This window comes from Pristiophorus japonicus, chromosome 15 (genome assembly GCF_044704955.1).
Source record: "Pristiophorus japonicus isolate sPriJap1 chromosome 15, sPriJap1.hap1, whole genome shotgun sequence".
NCBI classification, from domain to species: Eukaryota; Metazoa; Chordata; class Chondrichthyes; family Pristiophoridae; genus Pristiophorus; species Pristiophorus japonicus.
The window spans coordinates 151,332,033-151,357,451 of NC_091991.1; the positions used below are offsets into that span (position 1 = coordinate 151,332,033).

The 25,419-nt window shown below is 42.5% G+C and overlaps 2 protein-coding genes across 2 annotated transcripts in view; one reads left to right on the plus strand and one right to left on the minus strand.

Annotated features, from left to right (window-relative positions):
• The window catches only part of LOC139281135 (sodium/mannose cotransporter SLC5A10-like), a 178,695-nt gene that overhangs the window by 79,293 nt on the left and 73,983 nt on the right, over window positions 1-25,419 (minus strand). The window lies entirely within an intron of this gene.
• The window catches only part of LOC139281134 (protein FAM83F-like), a 43,422-nt gene that overhangs the window by 8,102 nt on the left and 9,901 nt on the right, over window positions 1-25,419 (plus strand). Inside the window, exons 3-4 of the mRNA XM_070901108.1 lie at window positions 14,529-14,653; window positions 16,331-17,777. Coding sequence (XP_070757209.1) covers window positions 14,529-14,653; window positions 16,331-17,777 — 1,572 coding nt within the window. The remainder of the gene's footprint in view (window positions 1-14,528; window positions 14,654-16,330; window positions 17,778-25,419) is intronic.

A 25,419-nucleotide genomic window follows, 5' to 3' on the forward strand; every position in this document is an offset into this window, starting at 1 on the left:
GTTCAGGAATTAGTTCATGATAGACTCATAAAAAACTGCATGAAGGTATGCCATTTCACTGGATTTTGTACAAGATATTATTCGATGATGAAACATTAAGAAAAACCGTGTAAAGGTCTTCAATAATGAAACTTGCACAAGCGAAATCATTTTAGTATTACAACTTCATGATGTGATTTTCAACTTATTTCAAAGGTCAATTGCCTTTAAATTTCTTGCAGAATCTGTTTCAAGGATAATAAGTGACTATTTAATGCCCTCTTTCACCATATACCTTTACAGGGAACTAAGGATTAGCATTTATGGGAGTGTGCCAGATACTGAAAGTAAACTGGTTGTTACAAACCATTTCAAATATAGAAATCCTTTTCCTGTACCTACTGTTGACTATGGGAGTCGACAGCACTGTGAATGACACATCCTTGTCAGAGAATTATTAAGCAGATGTTTTCATCTGACATTCTGAACAGCATGATTTCTTAATGTTCAACTCTGAACTTCAAGCTTGGAGTAATACCTTACATTCACTAACTGGTTTCTATTTTAATTCAAATTACATACCAAATTTCCATTTGATTGCAGTTTGTTTTGCCACTGCATGACCCATTTCTTGGATGTGGAAGCATTTTGATATTTCAGTGTGAAAGTAGTATAGACCGAAGCAGGACAAAGCAATTTAACAAGTTTTATGATGGAAGACAGAATTCACAGTATTTTTACTTGTTACAAACTACATTATTCCCTGCGTGAATTTCAATGACTAATTTCTGTCTATCACATTGTTTTGATGGCATAAAAGCATTGATTAAAAAAAATATACCTCTTTGATCAAGCTTTTGATCACCTGTCCCAATATCTCTTTATGTGGCTCAGTGTCACGTTTTATCTGATAATGTGAAGTGCTGTGGGACTGCTTACTACGTTGAAGGCGTTATATAAATGCAAGTTATTTAATCTAATCCGCAATGGTCTGATTTGTACATTAAGTTGACGAGCGGATGGTTAGAGAAATAGATATTATGGTGTTGAGGTTCCATAACTAGGAATAACCAGATCCTTTGTAAAACTTCTGGATCACCTGGAAGTTTGAGAGATAAAACATTAAACAAAGGGCTGGCTCAGAGATAATAGAATCCCTTGCTAGGGTTTAAGGTGTGGTCACCAGACACAAGTAATGAGAGGAAAAGGTTTAATGTTAAGAGGTGTAACATGAAGCAAGAATATGGATTCGTAAATAAAGTGTGTGGAAACTCTAGCTTAATACTGTTGTCATCCATTGAACGGTATATCTCTTATCTACGATGTGGATTGGTTGGCAACATTAATTCTGGCTGAAAATATTTAGATTTAAAACAAAGTCTAAAATTTTGAAAGATTTTGTGAAAAGAAGTGACATTTTTAAAGAACAGATTCAATCTCATGAACTGCCAACAATGAAGGGAAAATTAACACAATGTGGCTTAGTGAAACATCAAGGTGAATGACTGAGACACTTTTTTGTTCAGGAATAGGAGATGCTCAGTTAATTAAAGTATTCTCTTACCTTGTGATTCCATCATATCATCTCGGTTTCCTATTGGGACTGTTTTCATTAGAACAGAGGGGATGACAGGGTGATTTAATAGGTGTTTACAATTATGAAGTGATGGGATAAGGATAAATAGAACTGGGTACTTCTAGTGATTTTAGAATGAGGGAACATAATTATAAGATTAAATGTAAGAGAGTTAGGACAGAGAGGCGAATAAACTTTTATTACCATACAAAGTTATGAGGCTATGAAATGCATGACCACAATTAATGATTGCAGCAGATGTCAACATTTAAGAATAAGGTGGTTGAATGAAAGGAGAATAAAGAGATATGGGAACAGGGCAGGCACACGGAATTAGGATACTGTTTATGTGGAGGACAAACATGGATAGAGGATTGGCTAACTACCAGAGAACAGAGAGTCGGGATAAATGGTTCATTCTCTGGTTAGCAACCAGTAACTAGTGGGGTGCCGCAGGGATCAGTGCTGGGACCCCAACTGTTTACAATCTATATTAACGACTTGGAAGAAGGGACGGAGTGTAATGTAGCCAAGTTTGCTGACGATACAAAGATGGTAGGAAAAGCAATGTGTGAGGAGGACACAAAAAAATCTGTAAAAGGACAGAGACAGGCTAAGTCAGTGGGCAAAAATTTGGCAGATGGAGTATAATGTCGGAAAGTGTGAGGTCATGCACTTTGGCAGAAAAAAATCAAAGAGCAAGTTATTATTTAAATGAAGAAAGATTGCAAAGTGCCGCAGTACAGCGGGACCTGGGGGTACTTGTGCATGAAACACAAAAGGATAGCATGCAGGTACAGCAAGTGATCAGGAATGCCAATGGTATCAGAGTATAAAAGCAGGGAAATCTTGCTACAGCTATATAAGGTATTGGTGAGGCCACACCTGGAATACAGCATGCAGTTTTGGTTTCCATATTTACGAAAGAATATTCTTGCATTGGAGGCAGTTCAGAGAAGGTTCACTAAGTTGATTCTGGAGATGAGGGGGTTCACTTATGAGGAAAGGTTGAGTAGGTTGGGCCTTTACTCATTGGAATTCAGAAGAATGAGAGGTGATCTTATCGAAACGTATAAGATTATAAGGGGGCTTGACAAGGTGGATGCAGAGAGGATGTTTCCACTGATGGGGGAGACTAGAACTAGCGGGCATGATCTTAGAATAAGGGGCTGCTCATTTAAAACAGAGATGCGGAGAAATTTCTTCTCTTGGAAATCTCTGGAATTCGCTGCCTCAGAGAGCTGTGGAAGCTGGGACATTGAATAAATTTAAGACAGAAATAGAGAGTTTCTTAAACGATAAGGGGATAAGGAGTTATGGGGAGTGGGCGGGGAAATGGAGCTGAGTCCATGATCAGATCAGCCATGATCTTATTGAATGGCGGAGCAGGCTCGCGGGGCCATATGGCCTACTCCTGTTCCTATTTCTTATGTTCTTATATTCTAAACACTGACACAGACTGGTTAGGCTGAACAAACTGTTTCCAGTTGCAATTTGCATATAATGTGATATATTATTCAAATATTGACAGTAGCCTTGGCGCCCTCTTGAAAATAAAGGTCAGTGCCTGCTGAGCAATGTTCCCTCTAAGCTGTGCAGCCCCACAGCAATGGGAAAGGTCACGCGCATTTTTTAATTTTCTCTCCATCTCAGAGTATTCTACTTCTCTGATCATTCAATGAAAGTAGACTATAAGAACCTTTTATGTGACACCTTATCGAATGCCTTCTGGAAATCCAAATATCATCCTTTACTTCCGTAGTTAGCCACGGATGGTTCTCCCTTCTCTTACTGTCTTTCCTTCTCACTGGAATATATTTTTGTTGAGAGTTATGAAATATCTCCTTAAATGTCTGCCACTGATTATCAACTGTCTTACACTTTAATCTATTTTCCCAATCCACCTTTAGCCAACTCTGCCTTCATACCTTTGTAATCGCCTTTATTTAAGATCAGAACACTGGTTTGAGATCCAACTTTCTGAATATGAAATTCAACCATGCTATGATCACTCTTTCCTAGAGGATCCTGTCTCATTACACAGTACCAGATCCAAGATAGCCTACTCCCTGATTGGTTCTGCAACATACTGTTCAAGGAAACCATCCCGAATATACTCTATGAACTCTTCCTCGAGGCTACCTTGGCCAATTTGATTTGTACAATCAATATGAAGATTAAAATTGCCCATTATTATTGCCATACCTTTCTTACAAGCCTCCATTATTTCTTGATTTATACTCCATCCAACCATGTAGCTACTGTTAGGGGGCCTATAGATTATGCCCACCAGTGACTTCTTCCCCTTTATTATTTCTTATCTCCACCCAAACTGATTCTACATCTTGAACTTCTGAGCCAATATTATTTCTCACAATTGTGCTGATCTCATCCTTTATTAACAGAGCTATCCCATCTCCTTTTCCTTTCTGTCTATCCTTCCGAATTGTAAAATACCCCATAATATTCAGCCCAGCCTTGGTCACCTTGCAACCACATCTCTGTAATGGCTATCAGATCATACCCATTTATATCTCTTTGTGCCGTCAACTCATCTATCTTGTTTCGAATGCTGCATGCATTCAGATAAAGAGCTTTTAATTTTTTGTTTTACCATTTTTCCTGCTTTGACCCCACTTTCTGATGCACTCTTATTTTTATACATTCTGCCCCTTCCTGTCACGCTCTGGTTATCATTTCGCCCACCACTTCTCCTTGCTCTTTGACTTTTTACATTTCCTTGCACCTGAACCCACCCCTCTGCCCCCCACTGTTTAGTTTAAAACCCTCTCTACAGCCCTAGTTATTCGATTCGCCAGGACACTAGCCCCAAGTGAAGCCATCCCAATGGAATAGCTCCCTCTTACCCCAGTACTGGTGCCAGTGCCCCATGATTCGAAACCCATTTCACCCACACCAGTCTTTGAGCCACGTGTTCGTCTCTCTGATCTTATTTACCCTATGCATTTACCCTATTGTTGCAGTATGAATCTCTGCTACAATAGAGAGACTTGGACATCCATTTGCCATGAAATTGAAAAGTAACTACTTGCGTCCTCGTTGTGAATACAGGTAAATTGGACAGAGGAGCACAAGTCAGTAAGGGAGTCTGCCTGATTTGCTATCGTGAATTTAAATAGACAGAAAGTTGGCAGGCTCCGTACTGAGCAGACACGCCCCTCCACCCAATTTTCATGTATATGCTGCGTTCAGGTTAACCAATATGACCAGAAGCAGGTAAATCGACCCTAACCCCTAGAACTAGATCCAGTTCACCATGGAAGAAGGAACTTTGTGCTCAAAGTAGGATTATTTCAATATTTAAAAATACCCATTATAAGCATTAACCAGATTCCACAAACATTATTATTAACTTTCAAAAGGGAATTGGATAAATACTTGGAGGAATAATTTTCAGGGCTATGGGGAATGAACAGGGGCGTGGGACTAATTGGATAGCTCTTTTGAAGAGCCGGCACACAGGCACAATGAGTCGAATATGATTCTATGATAGGCAGTTCTGCTTTAAAGGAAACTATAGGTAGAATTGTGCTTCAGGGCAGTTTCGCACCGTCACCGTTTATGACATCATTTTTGTCCCCTTGAGTTATTACCTGGTAACACAGTGCAACCTTTATGTTGTTATATTATGGGTAACTATAACAATCAGCTTAAAATGATTCCATTACATAACATTCGTACACAATTTAATTGGGTCCAGTTTTCTGAGGGTATACAATTTCTTCATGAATGTCTCCTGTCAACAATACTGCACTTTGATCTTGATCACAACTTGTAATCAACACCAAAAGAAACAGAACTCAAAAGTTTTTGTTCTTTGGTTCGAAGAAGAGCAGGGGAGTTATTCCCCATTTCCTGGCAATATTTATCCCTCAATCAACATAACAAAAAAAACAGATTATCTGCTGATGATCACATTGCTGTTTGTGGGAGTTTGTTGTGTGCAAGTTGGCTGCCATGTTTCCCACATTACAACAGTGACTACACTCCAAAAGTATTTCATTGGCTGTAAAGTGCTTTGAGACATCCAGTGGTCGTGAAAGGCGCTATATAAATGCAAGTCTTTCTTTTAAACTTTAATCAACTCTCAACCTTCTGAGAAACACAACACATTCACATTGACTATGACACCACCTGTTTTACAGGTATGTGGACGGATTACATCAGCTGCCCCACCCTGGCCTCCAGCAACACAGACTTGTCATGCTTAACAGTTCCGCTGACTGCTTTTGACTCGCTATTTGTTTCATTTATTAATTGGGAAAAAAATGAATTTCACCCACCCTCCATTCCTCCTCTTACAATGAACTGTGTTTTGACTATTCTTTCACTGCTAACAGCAGACACACGGGGGAACTGGATCTAAACTGAATGCAGGTTATCTGCATTACGTTTGTCATTTTAAAGGACATTGAGATCATTATTCAAGTGGGCACTATTGTTAAGAAGCAAATACACCCCTCCCTTCAACAACACGAACTCTTGATGCAATGACAAGTTGACTCAAAAAATTATCCGAGTATCACTTGGACTATGGGGACAGGAATAGGCCATTCAGCACCTCAAGTCTATTATGCCGTTCAGTTAGATCATGGCTGATCTGTAGCATAATTCCATTAACTAACTGTAGCTCCATATCCCTTGTTTCCACAAACAAACAAAAAATCTACTGCTCTTACTCTTGAAAATGTCAATTGACCCCCAGCATCCACAGCCTTGTAGGGGGAGCGATCCAGATGTCCAATAACCTTTGTGTGAAAAAATATTTCCTGATTTCACTTCTAAATGGCCTAGCTCTCATTTAAAGATTATGCCCCCCCTTTCTGGATTCCCCCACCAGAGGAAATAGTTTTTCTGCATCTACCTTATTGAATCCCTTAATCATTTTAAAGACTTCAATTAAATCTTCTAAACTCAGGGGAACACAAACCTAGTTTTATGCAGTCTGTACTCATAATTTAACCCTTTAAGCCCTAGTATAATTCTGGTGAATTTGTGCTGTATCCCCTCCAAGGCCAATATATCTTTCCTGAGGTCCAGTGCCCAAAATTGAACGCAGATGGATTCTGACCAAGGCTCTTAATTCTCTTTTCCGCCTTCAAAAAGAAACACCTTTTCCATAAAAATAATATCTCGCTAAATATTATTTTGGCACAAGATCCAAACTGTGCTCTCCCCCCACCCCCCCCCCCCCCCCCCACACACACACACACAAATCCTTTCTCTACCTCCATCTGATTCTTGGCTTTTCTTCCCTTGTTTTTTGATGATGATTCTCAAAATCTTTCTTTGCTCATAGTTTCCATGGTAACTGACAGAGGTCAAGGATTGTCCGACTCGCGTTCCCTGTCCACGACATCACAAGTTCTCTGAGTAGCACCAAATGGCTTCAAGTCTCGACTTGCTTGCATAGTCTGTAACATTGGTTCATCTTTCAGACTTGCCAAACACAGATAAGATCTTGTTTTCTTCTCATTGTTGGCCAAATAAATTAAGTGACATCTCAAATCATGGCAGCAATGCATCCCAAAGTCTAATGGTGACATTAAAACAGGAGAAAACTGGTTATACTCTGGATAGCACCGAGGTGATCATATTTATGTTGCACGAACATGAGAAACTGGACTGGCTTATTTTCTTTACTCAGTGCTCAATTAAAAAAAATACAAAATAAGTTGATTTGAACGGGTTCAAAATATGTTCTTCACAATATAATTTGATTATGTCTCTCATGGATTGGATTGAATTCTGGTCACAAATTAATATATGCTGTCTAAGGTCACTAAGGTTTGCACAGCAGCTTATGTTTGAAGAACAGGTATCACGTGGTATCAACTTGCCATTTGATGTGGGTTCTGCGAAAAGGTTTCAACAGCCATCTGCGATTTAAAGCAGTTTGTTTTCTTCCTTTGCTAATTTCCTCCCTCCTCTCTTAATACCTGAATTGTGCTGGGAATCAGGTCTGCCACCCAATATCTCACCCAGGTAGTCATTGTTCACCTGCAAGTCTGTGCAGTGAGTGCTGTTGCCTGCACAGATCAGTAGAACCAGAGGACATGGCCTGCGCCTGACGGGGGATAAATTCTAAAATAATCTGCGGAAATAATATTCCAGTGAGTGAGTGGTCAATCTATGGAACAGCCTCCCCTAGGGAGACGGTGGAAGCAGCTAGTATTGAATCATTCAAATACAAATGACATTTTGGGAGTCAGTATACGAGTCATTTCAGACATGCAGTGTGTAACATGCTTAGGAGGAACAAGCGACTTTGGACCTATGGTTTCCAAAGCTCTCCACCACTGGGGTTTTCCTGGTTTCATGTTAGAGTCTGTTGTAGAAATTGATGGCAATGATTAGCCAACAACAAATTATTGTTGTATTGTACGCCTACCAGGATGGTACAATGCGAAGTAGATGGGCCTTGGCCTTTTTTTGTCTAGCAATTCATATGTTCCTGGCAGTATATTGAGAACATCACAATAGAGCTAAATATTGTCTCACATGCATATACCTTCCAGCAGGAGCCACTGATTGCAATTAGGAGCTGGAAACCAGGTTATTTTTTTCTTCTTTCTGCCCAGCCAAATGCCACTGTGCCCATTGTCCCAACCCCTCCTTAGCTCATCATCTTTCTCCCAATCCCACTTTAGCTATTCACACACTCTCTGTGTTTCGTTTTTAATTGTCTCGTTATGCCTCTTCGTCTCCTGCCAATATCTGCCATTTAAACATCTGCTTAAACCCAAACATTTCACAGGTAAGTCGATACATTTTCCTGTGTGTGGGGGATTTTTACCCCCCTTCCATTGTCCTGTTCCATTTTACATGCTGTTCATCTGTAATAGCATCTGAGGTAGGGTTGTCAACCCTCCAGGATTGACCTGGAATCTCCAGGAATTGAAGATTAATCCCCAGGACACTGCTGCGAGCAATAATGGAGAAAAATCATGGCAGCATTAAATAAATTGTTTTCCATTTTCTTCGAACACTTCAATTTATTCATTATAAAAATATTGCATATGCGAGTGGTAGTGGGAGAAAGGCTGTTTGCTACCTGATTGACAGTCAAGAATCATTCAAAGAGTCCGTTCTCTTTCCAATTGGCGTGGGTAGGCAGGGTACTGCGAGGGTGGACATGTCGGGTGGCCATTGGTGGGGGCGGGCCGGTTGGAGGTCCTGTGATAATCTCCCAGAATATGTTCAATCGGAGTTGGCAACCCTACATCTGGAGTACTGCGTACAGTTTTGGTCTCCTTTTTTAAGGAAAGATATACTTGCATTGGAGGCTGATCAGAGAAGGTTCACAAGTTTGATTCCGGGGATGAGGGGGTTGACTTATGAGGATAGGTTGAGTAGGTTGGGCCTATACACATTGGAGTTCAGAAGAATGAGAGGTGATCTTATTGAAACTTCTAAAATAATGAGGGGGCTCAACAAGATGGATGCAGAGAGGAAACTAAAACTAGGGGATATAGTTTCAGAATAAGGGGTCGCCCATTTAAAACTGAGATAAGGAGAAATTTCTTCTGAGGGTTGTAAATCTATGGAATTCTCTGCCTCAGAGAGCTGTGGAGGCTGGGTCATTGAATATATTTAAGTCAGAGATAGACAGATTTTTGAGTGATAAGGGAGTAAGGGGTTACGGGGAGCAGGCAGGGATGTGGAGCTGAGTCCATGATCAGATCAGCCATGATCTTATTAAATGGCGGAGCAGGCTCGAGGGGCCGTATGGCCTACTCCTGCTCCTATTTCTTATGTTCTTATGCTCTAAGACCCTGAAAAGTTGACTTCAGTTTCTTCACACTTGCCGGCTGACATGCTGAGTATTTGTAGTTTTTTTTCAGTCAATGAACACAGTATGCCACACACAAATGCTGGCTTTGTGCTTCCTTTAAAATCTAATTGCTTACACTGAACCACATACATGTGTGAGAGGCATTAAAATGAGCACTGCATCAAAGTCGGTTATTCCCCATAACTTGTACAAAACTCACCCCTGTCTAGGTATTGGAGTTCTCACCGAAGTTCCTTCAGTGCCAACTTCCTTTAAGAGTATGTAATGTTTCAAACTGTGCCAAGTCAACACTTGAGGAAAGTTGCACAACTTTTGGGTTGATCACTGTACTGTATTGAATTTACTGTTTAATACAGCTGTTCAAATGCTTAGTCCAATGCTAATAACATTTACCCTGCGATAGAATGGGATGCAGCCAATGGGTTCCAATATTATCTATTACACTACACCGTCACAAACAGAGCTGCGTTCCGTTTGCCCAAACTTGGTCCTGAAACTTTAGTTTAACAAATCCAGAGTCACTAAGTTTAGTCAGCACAAACCACTAGTCTTGTCTATCTCATTGTGCAGCTACACTGTAACCATAAACCAACTGAGAAGATTCTTTACAGGCATTCTGCACATCTTGTACAAGAGTCTACAGATGGGTTAACAATGCAAATGTATCCGTCTGTAAAGAATATAGGGTCCATAACCACAAGGTGATGGTCAGTCACAACATGTAGATCCTGATCGTGACTTGATGTCAAAAATTACAGCATGATTACAGGTTTGACCTCCAAAATCCAGAATCCAGAATGTTCCGGAATCCAGACACCGGGCCGATCCGTGGCGGGGTCATCTGGAAACCGGAAAATGTTCTGATATCCGGACTCACACCACCCCCCCCCCCCACTTCGGCCGCCCTCCCTCCCACCCACCCACCTCGACTGCCCGACCCCACCTACCTCGGGCCAGACAAGGAACTCCTCCACGACAGCGGTCCCCGCCTGATCAGGTCCTCTTAGGTGGGGCCCGCACGAACAACTCCACGGCGGCGAGGCCCCGCCCGAACACTCAAACAACTCATTGACGAGCAGCCCCCCCCCCCCCGCCCCGACATTCCGAAATCTGGAAATACCCGAACCTGGGCTCGGGTCTTTCCAGATTCGTGACGTCAGAAAGACGTTCCAAAATCCGGAAAAACGCAAAATCCGGAACGGCCTCGGTCCCGAGGGTTCCAGTTTCAGGATGCTGCACCTGTACCAGCAAATAATATTACTTCTAATGTTACGTGGATGTTGCATTTTGGACTGCCAGCAAATAAGTGCATATACCTTTAATATTAGGGTGGTTCCAGCACTTTCAACAGGGACCCACACTCTTATATGATGGAGATGGGGCTACAACACTGAAGAGACAATTCTCTAATCTATGGTCTTGTCAAGCAAGGCCACTTGTTGGGAATGTGGGATCGTTGAATTTATCCGATTGTTCCCGAAACCATACCCAAACAGTAACAACCATCAATAGTTTTAACATCTTGTAATGTTCCATTCTCACCTTGGTCAGCTTTATATTATGATTAGAACATTATTATTCTAAAGTTGGGTTTTTAGGTGTAGCTAAATAGAAATATCTTGCATAGAATGTTATTTTATTCCTTGGGAAGAAAGAGAAGATTTTTGTAATGAGGGGACAACATCTGGAAAGAATTATGTGTTGAATACAGGTGCACAGCATGAGTTGCAAGTCTCTGGTTGGAGTGGGGGGAAAGATATTATTGCTAAAATCAGGAGCAAGGACTGTACAGGTGAATGCAGAAAAAAGACTTGCATTATATAGCACCTTTCCCAACCTCAAATGATTCAAAGTATTTTACAGCCAATTAATTACTTTTGAAGTGCAGTCACTGTTGTAATGTAGGAAATGCGGCAGCAAAATTGTGCACAGCAAGCTCCGACAAACGAATAATGACCAGATCATCTGGTTTTTAGTGATGTTGATTGAGGGAAAAAAGTACTTCATTGGCTGTAAAGCAGTTTGGGATGTCCGGTGGTCATGAAAGGCACTATATAAATGCATGTCTGTCTGTCTGTCTGTCTTCCTTTACACTGAAGTATCCGCCTAGATTTTGTGCTCAGATCTCTGGAGTGGGATTTAAACCCACAATCTTCTGGCACAGAGGCAAGAGTGCTACTCACTGAGCCATGACACCTAATATGTATAAGTAACGTTACAATTAAAGACTTGTATTTACTTCAATGATCTATTCATGCTTACATGCTTGAATATAAATTGCTACACCCCTGACAACTTCAGATTCTATACTCTGAAGATTGTTGTAATTGTATGACTCTAAGAGGCCAACTTCTCGCCAAACTGTACATTGTGTATTTACTGAAAGTATAACGAACATATTAATTAATTAAAAATGCTGCTCTATATAATATTATATGCATGGCTTTCAATGATTAATTTTCGATATGTGGGCATCACTAACAAGGATGGCATTTTATTGCCCATCTCTAGTTACCCTGACAAGGTGGTATCTAAGTGGCTTGCGAGATCACTTTGGGGCAGTTAAAAAATCAACCACATTGGTGTGGAACTGGAGTCATATAGGCCAGACCAAGTACATTGGTGTGGAACTGGAGTCATATAGGCCAGACCAAGTAAGGATGGCAGGCTTCCTTCCCAGTTGTGTTTTGACAACAGCTTCACAGTCACTTGATACCAGCTTTTCTTCCCCAGATTTTTAAAAATCGAATTCAGATTTTTAAACTGCCATGGTAGAATTTGAACTTGCGTTCTCTGGATTAATAATCCAGTCGCATAATCACTACACTACTGTACCCTGGTTTACATGTATACTGAATTTAAATTGCAGTAGCAAATTATAAACTAGAGAAGTAATGAACAACATATATCTTGGCCCAACACATTACCAATTATAATTTAATAACAGCTGTCTTAATTGTTTTATTGCACCCTTGAACTATATTAGTACTTTTATATAGGCAATATTTGTCTGTAGTCATTGCTTTATATCTTGCTGCTCATGAAACACTCAAAGACTATTACTATCAAAACCAATTGGTGAAATTATTTTCTCACACATGGTAGTTATTCATGCAATAGCCTTGCAGTCAGTTTTGAAAAAGAATGCCATTTCTAACATCAGATGACAGAAATTACAGACCAGAAATGGGCTGGATCAGTCTATGTTGGTGTTTATCTTCTGCAAGAGCAGAAGTATTAGTCTCACGTGCGCACTCTCATCCTATTACCTTTTCATTCAGATCAAAGCTATTCTCAAACGTTGACATGAGGGGTCATTTTCGGTTTTGGTGTGGGCAGTTGCTGATTGGCCGCCCATTATATACCCTGATCAATTTGCTTTTGCTTTGACTTCAATCGCCAATCTGCACCCTGTTTTTCTGCCCACGGACAAACTGAAAATAGCCCCCATGGTCTCTACGCCAATCACCAACTCCAATACTGCAATCAACAACTGTACAAGCCCTTGTGCAGAAAAGTTTCTCCTGCTCCTTATCCTCATCTTTCTCCAGTTATCTCCTATCTCCCCTCATGCCCTCTCTAAGCTCATATTTTCCATGAGATCCTCTTCCTGCTCCCTCGACCCTATTCCTACTAAACTGACCATCCAACTTCTCTTCCTGGCTCCCATGTTAGCTGATATTGTTAACGGTTCTCTCTCCTTGGATATTGTCCCCCTCTTATGTGCCATAATCATGCCTCCCCTCAAAAAAAACAACCTTTGACCCCCCTCCGTCCTTGCAAACTACTGTCCCATCTCCAACCTCCATTTCTGATCAAAAGTCCTTGAACGTGGTGTCATCTCCCAAAGCCGTGCCCATCGTTCCCAGAACTACAGGGAGCTGCATGCATGAATCACTCCAATCAGGTTTCCAACCCACCACTGCACCGATAAAGCTCTTATCAAAGTCACAAGTGACAAAAGTAAAATATCCCTCCTCGTTCTTCTCGACCTGTCTGCAGCCTTTGACATGGCTGACCACACCATCCTCCTTTAAGGCCTCTCCACTGGGTGGGACTGCAGTCCTGTGTTTCCATTCTTATCCATCTTTGTAACCAGAGGTTCACCTGCAGTGGCTTCTCTTCCTGCACTGTTACCTCTGGTATCCCCCAAGGATCTATCCTTGGCCCCTTCCTATTTCTCATCGACATGCTGCCCACCGACATCATCATCTGAAAATACAGCATAAGTTTCCACGTGTACACTAATGACAACCTGCTCTACCGATTATCTTCCGACCACATACCCATGCCATCCCTAAGACAGCCTATTTTCACCTCCAGAACATCGACGACGCCGACCCTGTCTCAGCTCATCTTCTGCTGAAACCCTCATCCATGCCTTTGTTACCTCTAGACTTGACTATTCCAATACACTCCTGTTGGGCCTCCCACGTTCTACCCTCCATAAACTTGATATGATTCAAAACTCTGTACCCGTGTCCTAATGCGCACCAATTCCTGTTCACCCATCACTTGGAAGTAGTTTGGTCAATCTGGTATTAATCCTTTATTATAACTAAAATCAAACACAAGACCATTTGGCCCATCCCCAGACTATGTACAGTTTGCCCTCTCATGGATTGCACCAGACCTATCTACTCTCTTGAGAGAAACAACCGATCACAGGTCAAAGAGACTTCTGCAAACTCTCTCTCTCTCCAATCCCCAATGGTAATCAGGTAAAATGTGCCGACTCCATATTACACTATGCCCAAATTAAGGTTTAGGGTAGAGCATCTAGGAAGCCATATTCAATAGACCAAATCTTTCCTCAGATTACAAATACCTCATTCCCTTTGATGTCAGAATGACACACATGGTGGTACCTTTAGTCAAAGCCATGCCAAATTGCAGCACAAAGCATACTTTGACCGTTGAAACCATGAAAAGAGGTCAGTAAATAATGCTAGTAAACATATACAATTAACCTTTGGAGCAATCATCGGACACTTTGCCAAGTCAAACACTTGCATGCCATTGAACTGCTATAGGCAGAAAATGAAATCATCCTCAAAATATTATACTGCAGAATCAAATCTTCCTGTTAATCTCTCCATTAAAAGGACAACAATCTTCATTAAATAAGTAAAAATGGATCTTTTGTTGCTTCTGCAGAACCTGCGAGTTTTTTCTATCGGTGGGACTGAATTCAATACACGTTCAGCCAAAACGATTGTGGGAAGACAAATGCAAAAGTTTCTATTGGTCGATGGAGACCGAGCGGCTTCTGGATCGTACAGGTAAGGCCATTAAAATCGTGAGATTTCAGAGTAACACCAACAATAACTTTGGAGGCTTAATATTCTTGGCAAACATCATACCCAAAAGAGGAAAACAAAAGTGGCAGAAATTAGTCTCAGGTGATAGCAAATCAGGAGCTTTTTTTTTTCACATGCCGCCTGATTTTCTTTTCTATTGACTTCAATAGAGTGGAACAGGTTGCCGATTCGCTGTCGCCCATTTTGCGTCACAACCAAGAGGAATTTCTATGCAATGTAACTATTTCTACTGCACTTTTCCACCCCCACCCACCCCATCCCCCACACCGGCCATACTGCACTTTTTTGACCGACAGGTGACAAGCCCCGCCCGTCAAGCTCACCCACGCACCCCGCTCCCAGCCGGCGTGGGCTTGATGGCGGTCAAGAGACTGGGGAGGGGAGGGGAGAGAGCGCGAGCGAGATTGGGGGAGAGCGAGCGAGGGAGCGAGACTGGGGGAGGGAGAGCGAGCGAGCGAGACTGGGGGAGAGCGAGCGAGGGAGCGAGACTGGGGGAGAGCGAGCGAGGGAGCGAGACTGGGGGAGAGCGAGCGAGGGAGCGAGACTGGGGGAGAGCGAGCGAGGGAGCGAGACTGGGGGAGAGCGAGCGAGGGAACGAGCCTGGGGGAGAGCGAGGGAGAGAGACTGGGGGAGAGCGAGCGAGAGACACTGGGGGAGAGCGAGCGAGAGAGGGAGCGAGACTGGGGGAGAGCGAGACTGGCGGAGAGCGAGACTGGCGGAGAGCGAGGGAGCGAGACTGGGGGAGAGCGAGGGAGTGAGACTGGGGGAGAGCGAGGGACCGAGACTGGGGGAGAGCGAGAGAGAGAAAGAGAGAGAGAGACTGTGGTGGGGGGCGGGGGGGGGGGGTGGGGGGAAGAGTGACGGGGAGAGAGCGAGAGAGAGACACACACAGACACAGGGGGTGGCGGAGAGATTGAAAGGCTGAGGGGAGGGAGAGAGAGTGTGGGAGAGAGAGAGGCTAGGGGTGGGGAGGGGAGGGGAGAAGAGAGAGAGACACGGGTGGGTCGGGGATTCACTTGAGCTTCGGTAAGGCACTTCGGCTGGCGCGTGGATGTACTTGGACTGGGGTACGGCACTTTGACTGGCCCTTGCTGTCTTCTGGGGAGCGCTGTCCACTGTCGCTTCAGGAAGTCAAAATGGATTGAGTTACAATTTGCAAAGTCAGTGAGACCCGGTGATGGGTGGTTCCAGTTACACATTCCTGTGAAACTTCAGGGTGTGGCTTATCCTCCAAGGAGACCAATCAGAAACAAAGGGTGGAGCACGGTGGCCATTTTTGCGGTACAAAAGTAAGCATGTCCATTTCTACCTCAAATAGTTTGCATGGAGTCGCCAAGCCTGAGCGTGTTGGTGTACTGCTATGTATCATAGCAAATGTGACCTTGTAGTAGGTGTGTTGAAGTGTGCTATCTGACTGGATGATTCAAATTTGTACAGCGATTAAGTAACAAGAACCAAAAATGAAATGTTTGCAGGATGTATGACCAAGAGTTATTGCTTACTTGTGTGTGTGTGTGTATATATATATATACACACACACACACACACACACACACACACACACACACACACACACACACACACACACACATACATACATACATGTATTTATATACACTTTTGTTTCTTTCCTTTCAGTTTTACCTGGACTGCATCTCGACTTGACCGTAACATTATCACTGTGCTTTCCGGTCAGGCTGTCGAAACATTTGATAAAGAATTCAGAGAACTCTTGATCTTTTCTAAAGCAGTTAATCTGCATAAGCTGAACTTGACTCCGGAACAGGCAGAACCTGTACCCGTTCAGCAGACGTCCGTCCTCACGGCGGAACAAAGTGCTGCCATAGCCAGGAAACTCATAAACCCAAAATATGCTCTCGTGCGGGCAAATAACATAAACACTGATTCTGAGTCCTCTGAGAAGAAACTCGACTCAAACAGTGACGGCAAGAAACAGCCAAATGATCCAAATAAGGCACAGAAAGTGGCAGCGGCCTTTGACGAAAGGCTTGCAATTCACCCGGCTCTATTAAACATGCCCAAAGTAGACATGTTTCTTTATCTGCCTACTTTCGTGGAGATTCCTCAAAGTGAAAGTCAACAGCAGGATGGTATCTTGAACATGAAGGAGAGAAACCGTGGGCCTTGTCAAAGCGATAGAGCAGATTCTTCTAATCGAGCAGTGGCTCAACAGGGGGAGGCAACTTGTAAAAAACCAAACGTGATTCCGACAGAAACTTTAACTGCGAAAGAAGATCTATTTCAAAATCACCCACAAAGGGATGTAAGTAACAGGGACACAGAAAATGAACCAAGAGTGGATTTATCAACCACAAATAGAATTAAAACTCGAGAGGCTAAGCAGAAGCCAAATGCAAATGTGAGAAAACGGAACACAAAACTGACCAAAGCTACTGCAGTAATCTCCACACAGCACAAAGACAAATGGGTGACTCAAACAACACACAATAGCACTAAGGCTGTAGAAAGACTACAGATGGATTCACCATCATGTAGAGTACATGTTGAACAGCAAGTAGCTGATAGCTTGGAGAGGGATGAAAGTGGAGGAAAGGAAGTACTTACTGTCGCTATGGGTGAAACAGAGGCAGCTACAGAAAGCAATGACGCAAAACCCGATCAGGATACACCTCCAGAGGAGGCTGACTTAATATGTCGAGAGGAAGACTGTCCATCAAACCCTTCAACAAATTACACTCCAGACTGGAATACATACAACAGCTCTCTCCATGAACCATCTATTGCCTCTTCCGACTCTGATGACTTCTATGATTACGACTATGTTGACAGCACAATCAAAAGAACAGCATCTGGGCTTATGGTAAATTACACTGATGATGACTTGACAATCGGAAAAGTGAACAATATTGTCAGCCGGGGCACCTTTGTGAGTCCGTGGAATAATAGTAAGGAACTATCCCATTCAATGAACAACGTAAACAATGGCAACGGAACGGGATCTAAAGATGTGAATACTTTCTTCCGAGAGAGAGCGGCCTTGAGGAGGAAGGGTCTTGACAAATTAAAGCTTACGTTGGAGATAAATTATCTTGATAAATTCCAGGTAACATTTTGATAATTTTTTTTTAACAATACTTTTAGCTTATATTGCCAAGCAAATAGAGACCTTAACAACCCTAATGATGTATGTAAGTATTAACTAGTGACACCTAGATAGTACTGTGATTTCCAAAGCATTGGATGTGAAAAGCTAGAGATAATTCATCCTATTTTTACACTATATTCAACAAATGCCAAGTGTCCAGACAAAACTGCTGCTGGATTATGGAGAAATCAGTCTCGTAACGTTGAATTTTTTCATTAGAAGTGTGATTTAGCTTCTGGTCTACAATGCATTCTGGATAAGGAGACTAAAGAGTAAAAATGACAGTTGGACGATGTTATATGAGCACTGAACTCTTAAATTGGTACTAACTTTGGCTCTACCATGCTCACCTAGATTTCCTCAGAACACATTTGAAAATAATTCTATGAACCAGAATGTTGGACAAGTTATGTAGCACTTCTGTAGAGCTCAAGAAGGTCATAGTACATTGCCCAGAAAGTACCATGGGGGAGGAGGGGCAGAAACTGAGAAAATGTGACCAGATTTCTACATCCCACAGCAGTATATTGTTCACATGGATTTTTGGCTGAGATTTTTGTTTGTCAGCAAACTTTTAAAATTTATTATTCAAAAGGATACCTCTTGGAATGAGGGAAGGAGAGAACATTGACTAGTTTGTCATCAAGCCGGCCTATTGCTGTGATACAGTATTGTATACACATTTGCTTCCAGCATTCAGTTCCTGTTCTATAAAGAACTGCTGATGTTATCGTGATGAAGCAAACGCAGAAATGTAGTTAACTCTTTAGCTTGTTTGCTACTTAGCGGCCTAGAAGAACTTAGTACTAATGAGCTGGGTTCCACCATTGTGCGTGTGTCAACATTTGCTGTGTCGATCATTCTTTGAGCCAGGTAGCTAAATCATTTCCATAAAAAATTTAATGTCGCAATATTCAACAGTTTGATCACATGCAGTAATCGGTTGACACAATCGTGGAGATAGATATAAATATATATGTTAAACTTCATATTTTAATCAAAACAACAGTAACAGACTTGAAAGGTAACTCGGGGGGAAAAAAAAGGTTGAAAACTGGTCTATCCCTGACTTGCTTCAATATTGCACAATTGGCTGTGCTTCACTTCCAGTGAGGATTCCAGGTCATGGGGTCAAGATTTTCAGAATGAGAAAGAGATATGGAAAGTAATTTCAATTGAACTCGCCAGCGGGAAACCCACGGGATCGGGTGGAACGCCGGTTTTACTCCCCGCCCAATATTGACTTTAAAGGAGAGTAAAATCAGGAATCCTGTATGCTGGGCGCATAGAAACATAGAAAATAGGTGGAGTAGGCCATTCGGCCCTTCGAGCCTGCACCACCATTCAATAAGATCATGGCTGATCAAATATAGCAAAGAGGCATAGCAGAGAGTATTAACCCTTTCCAAGGAACTGTCTACTTGGGGAGGAATCAGAATATGTCATAGACCCATGGTTGCAACGGCAAAAATAAGCACTAAAATCAATTTAATGTGCTTCTGTAATAAATATAGGTGAATGAACCAGCTGGTTCTCAATTCCCTCACCCCCCCATCCCAACTCAACAGAAAATGATAGTTTCTTCAGTGCAATAACTGGACGTTGTGCAGTGATGGACAATATGGCATTGATTTGGAAACTTCAAACTTGGACTAGAATCTGATGTGCAAGTTTGCTGTCAGAATGGTTTAATTTCTTGGTTAGGAGAGGAGTCTATTGTTTCAGCACCTATTCCCTTTGCACTGTCTTTATCCACTTGGAATTAAATATTTGAATGCATCAACAAAACAGAATGTATATATAAAGCCAGGCCAGTTCAATTTAGATTGCCTCCAGACTGTATCCTTTTGCTAGCAAAGATTCCAGTAGCAAGACCAAATTCCTAAGTACATTTTTCTGTGCTGAACATCAACGCATTTGACATTTCCCAGGTGTTTCTCCATTATGCTCATGTGCGAGCACCTACAATATCGTTCACTTGGAAATTTTTAAATAGTCATGTCTCAAATAGTTGAGGGAGAAAAAACTCCAAAAAAAAAAAAAATTACAAGGAATAACTTGAGGGCTCTTTAGGCTGAAAAAGAAAGGTCGCAGTAGGGGACATCATCAAGGCATACGAGATACTTAACGAGTTAGAGGAAGTAACCCTGCAGCAATACTTTGACAAGGCGGCACCAATCCATGGTTGAGAAGAGAAAATTTAGAACATGTGAGAGGAGGAGATACTTCATTACACAGAAGGAGATTAACAGATGAAACAAGGGGTCAGGAAAAGTGGTTGAGTTCAAGACACTGGGCTCTGTTGTGAAATGGGTGGAATGGGAAGATGTGGGGTTAGTATTCTGGCAGGACAAGATGAAAATGGGTTTTCTTCCTTGCAAAGCCGTCATGTGATCATACCTATATTGTACAGGGTACTTGAATTTTTTTTACTGTAAACACTAACCAACACTAAAACAAATAAAATATAATTCCAGCTTCTTCAGTCCTCTCTCTTTTTTGATTAAAATACCTATTTGTTGAATGATTTTTCCACGTAGGAACATCACGAATAAAAAAGTAATGGATAGAATAGCGAGACTGAGCGAATGGTGTGAAATCATTATTTTAAACCTGTAGTTGAATAATTCTTATAAATTGATGAGGTAAAGAAGTCAGCAGATAAAGTTAAAACTAATAAACCATCACTCTGATGACTAGTATGATGTGTCAACTTAGCTCAGTTGGTAGCGCTCTTGCCTTTAAGTCAGAAGACTGTAGATTCAGGCCCCACTCAAGGCCTTACATAGAAACGTAGAAAATAGATGCAGGAGTAGGCCATTCGGCCCTTCGAGCCTGCATCACCATTCAATAAGATCATGGCTGATCATTCCCTCTGTATCCCTTTCCTGCTTTCTCTCCATGCGCCTTGATCCCCTTAGCCGTAAGGGCCATATCTAACTCCCTCTTGAATATATCCAATGAACTGGCATCAACAACTCTCTGCGGCAGGGAATTCCACAGGTTAACAATTCTCTGAGTGAAGATGTTTCTCCTCATCTCAGTCCTAAATGGCCTACCCCTTATCCTAAGTCTTTGTCCCCTGGTTCTGGATTTCCCCAACATCGGGAACAATCTACCCGCATCTAACCTGTCCCGTCCCGTCAGAATCTTGCATGTTTCTATGAGATCCCCTCTCATCCTTCTAAACTCCAATGTATAAAGGCCCAGTTGATCCAGTCTCTCCTCGTATGTCAGTCCAGCCATCCCGGGAATCAGTCTAGTGAACCTTCGCTGCACTCCCTCAATAGCAAGAACGTCCTTCCTTAGATTAGGAGACGAAAACTGAATACAATATTCCAGGTGAGGCCTCACCAAGGCCCTGTACAACTGCAGTAAGACCTCTCTGCTCCTATACTCAAATGCCCTAGCTATGAAAGCCAGCATACCATTTGCCTTCTTCACCGCCTGCTGTACCTGTATGCCAACTTTCAATGACTGATGAACCATGACACCCAGGTCTCGTTGCACCTTCCCTTTTCCTAATCTGCCACCATTCAGATAATATTCTGTCTTCGCGTTTTTGCCCCCAAAGTGGATAACCTCACATTTATCCACATTATACTGCATCTGCCATGCATTTGCCCACTCACCTAACCTGTCCAGGTCACCCTGCAGCCTCGTAACATGCCCCTCACAGCTCACACCGCCACTCAGTTTAGTGCCATCTGCAAACTTGGGAGATATTACACTCAATTCCTTCATCCAAATCATTGATGTATATTATAAAGTGCTGGGGTCCTAGCACTGAGCCCTGCGGCACTCCACTAGTCACTGCCTGCCATTCTGAAAAGGACCCGTTTATCCCGACTCTCTGCTTCCTGTCTGCCGACCAGTTCTTTTTCCACGTCAGTATATTACCCCCAATACCATGTGCTTTCATTTTGCACACCAATCTCTTGTGTGGGACCTTGTCAAAAGCCTTTTGAAAGTCTAAATACACCACATCCACTGGTTCTCCCTTGTCCACTCTACCAGTTACATCCTCAAAAAATTCCAGAAGATTAGTCAAGCATGATTTCTCCTTCATAAATCCATGCTGACTTGGACCGATCCTGCCATTGCTTTCCAAATGGGCTGCTATTTCATCCATAATAATTGATGCAACATTTTCCGCACCACTGATGTCAGGCTAACCGGTCTATAATTACCCGCTTTCTCTCTCCCTTTTTTAAAAAGTGGTGTGACATTAGTTACCCTCCAGTCCATAGGAACTGATCCAGAGTCGATAAACTGTTGGAAAATGATCAGCAATGCAACCACTATTTCTAGGGCCACTTTCTTAAGTAGTCTGGGATGCAGACAATCAGGCCCCGGGGATTTATCGGTCTTCAATCCCATCAATTTCCCGAACACAATTTCTCGCCTAATAAGGATATCCTTCAGTTCCTCCTCCTCACTAGACTCTCAGTCCCCTAGTACTTCCAGAAGGTTATTTGTGTCTTCCTTCTTGAAGACAGAACCAAAGTATTTGTTCAATTCATCTGCCATTTCTTTGCTCCCTATTATAAATTCACCTGAATCTGACTGCAGGGGACCTACGTTTGTCTTCACTAATCTTTTTCTCTTCACATATCTATAGAAGCTTTTGCAGTCAGTTTTTATGTTCCCGGCAAGCTTCTTCTCGTACTCTATTTTCCCCTTCTTAATTAAACCCTTTGTCCTCCTCTGCTGAATTCTAAATTCCTCCCAGTCCTCAGGTTTGCTGCTTTTTCTGGCCAATTTATATGCCCATTCCTTGGATTTAACACTATCCTTAATTTCCCTTGTTAGCCACAGTTGAGCTACCTTCCCAGTTTTATTTTTATTCCAGACAGCGATGTACAATTTCTGAAGTCCATCCATGTGATCTTTAAATGTTTGCCATTGCCTATCCACCGTCAACCCTTTAAGAATCATTTGCCAGTCTATTCTAGCCAATTCATGCCTCAAACCATCGAAGTTACCTTTCCTTAAGTTCAGGACCCTAGTTTCTGAATTAACTGTGTCACTCTCCATCCTAATAAAGAATTCTATCATGTTATGGTCACTCTTCCCCAAGGGGTCTCGCACAACAAGATTGCTAATTAGTCCTTTCTCATTACACATCACACAGTCTAGGATAGCCAGCTCCCTGATTGGTTCCTCGACATATTGGTCTAGAAAACCATCCCTAATACACAGCAGGAAATCCTTCTGCACCGCATTGCTACCAATTTGGTTAGCCCAATCAATATGTAGATTAAATTCACCCATGATAACTGCTGTACCCTTATTGCATGCATCCCTAATTTCTTGTTTGATGCTGTCCCCAACCTTACTACTACTGTTTGGTGGTCTGTACACAACTCCCACTAGCGTTTTCTGCCCCTTGGTATTCTGTAGCTCCACCCATACCACCCATATCATCCAAGCTAATGTCCTTTCTTACCGTTGCATTGATTTCTTCTTTAACCGGCAATGCCACCCCGCCTCCTTTTCCTTTCTGTCTATCCTTCCTAAATGTTGAAAACCCTTGGATGTTGAGTTCCCAGCCTTGGTCACCCTGGAGCCATGTCTCTGTGATGCCAATTACATCATACCCGTTAACTGCTATCTGCGGTTAATTAGTCCACCTTATTCCGAGTACTCCTCACATTGAGGCACAGAGCCTTCAGGCTAGTCTTTCTAACACACTTTGCCCCTTTAGAATTTTACTGTAATGTGGCCCTTTTTGTTTTTTGCCTTAGGTTTCTCTGCCCTCCACTTTTACTTTTCTTCTTTCTATCTTTTGCTTCTGCCCCCATTCTACTTCCCTCTGTCTCCCTGCATAGGTTCCCATCCCCCTGCCATATTAGTTTAACTCCTCCCCAACAGCACTAGCAAACACTCCCCCTAGGACATTGGTTCCGATCCTGCCCAGGTGCAGATCGTCCGATTTGTACTGGTCCCACCTCCCCCAGAACTGGTTCCAATGTCCCAGGAATTTGAATCCCTCTCTTCTGCACCACTCCTGAAGCCACGTATTCATCTGAGCTATCCTGCGATCCATACTCTGACTAGCACGTGGCACTGGTAGCAATCCTGAGATTACTACTTTTGAGGTCCTACTTGTTAATTTAGCTCCTAGCTCCCTAAATTCATCTTGTAGGACCTCATCACATTTTTTACCTATATCGTTGGTACCTATATGCATCACGACAACTGGCTGTTCCCCCTCCCTTTTCAGAATGCCCTGCACCCGCTCCGAGACATCCTTGACCGTTGCACCAGGGAGGCAACATACCATCCTGGAGTCTCGATTGTGGCCACAGAAACATCTATCGATTCCCCTTACAATTGAATCCCCTATCTCTATAGCTCTCCCACTCTTTTTCCTGCCCTCCTGTGCAGCAGAGCCACCCACAGTGCCATGAACTTGGCTGCTGCTGCACTCCCCTGATTGGTTCCTCGACATTCACCTCAACAGTACCCAAATCGGTGCATCTGTTTTGCAGGGGGATGACCTTCCTTGCACTGCTCTTCCTGTTGGTCACCCATTCCCTATCTGGCTGTGTACCCTTTACCTGCGGTAAGACCAACTCACTAAACGTGCTATTCACGTCATTCTCAGCATCGTGCATGCTCCAGAGTGAATCCACCCGCAGCTCCAGTGCCGCAATGCGGTCCATCAGGAGCTGCAGCCGGACACACTTCCCGCACACGTAGTCGTCAGGGACACCGGAAGCGTTCCTGACTTCCCACATAGTACAGGAGGAGCATAACACGTGTCCGAGCTCTCCTGCCATGACTTAACCACTAGATAAACTTAATTTGGCAACAACAATGCTAAATGTTACTTACTGATAAAGAAAAGAAAAAGAAAAACTACTTACCAATCACTTGAGCACATAATTTAGTTTGACACTTCAGTTAAGTACTGAGGGTGTGCTGCATTGTCGGAGGTGCAGTCTTTCAGATAACCATTCAGCCAAAATTCTGCCTGTTTAGGTGGATGTAAAAGATCCTGTGGTACTATTTGCAAAAGATCAGGGAGTTGTCCTGGTATCCGAACCTATATTCATGCATCAACCAAAAAACAGATTAACTGGACATTCATCTCGATTGCTGTTTGGGGGACTTGCTGTGTGCAAAACTGGCTGCTGCATTTGATTACCCAACAACAATTGGCTTGGTGCAGTCAGTAAGCCACTAAAGGTGGTGCTTCTCAATTTTTATTTGATCTGTATATTAACTCCATCCATTTGCCTTGGTGCCATATCCTTTTATACCCTTGTCTCGCAAAAATCTATCGAAGTTGGATTTGAAATGATTAATTGAGCTAGCATCTACTGCTTTTTGTGGAAGTTCTACATTTCTACCACCCTTGCGTGAAGAAGTGTTTCCTAACTTCTCTCCTGAATGGTCTGGCTCTGATTTTAAGGTTACGTCCCCTGGTCCTATACTCTTCCACCAGTGGGAAAGGTTTTTCTCTACCCTATCAATTCCTATCAAAATCCTAAAAACCTCAATCAAATCACCCCCTATCCCTCTATGTTCCAGGGAATACAAAACTAGTTTATGTAATCTCTCCTCATAAACTATCAGTTGGAGTTCTGGTAAC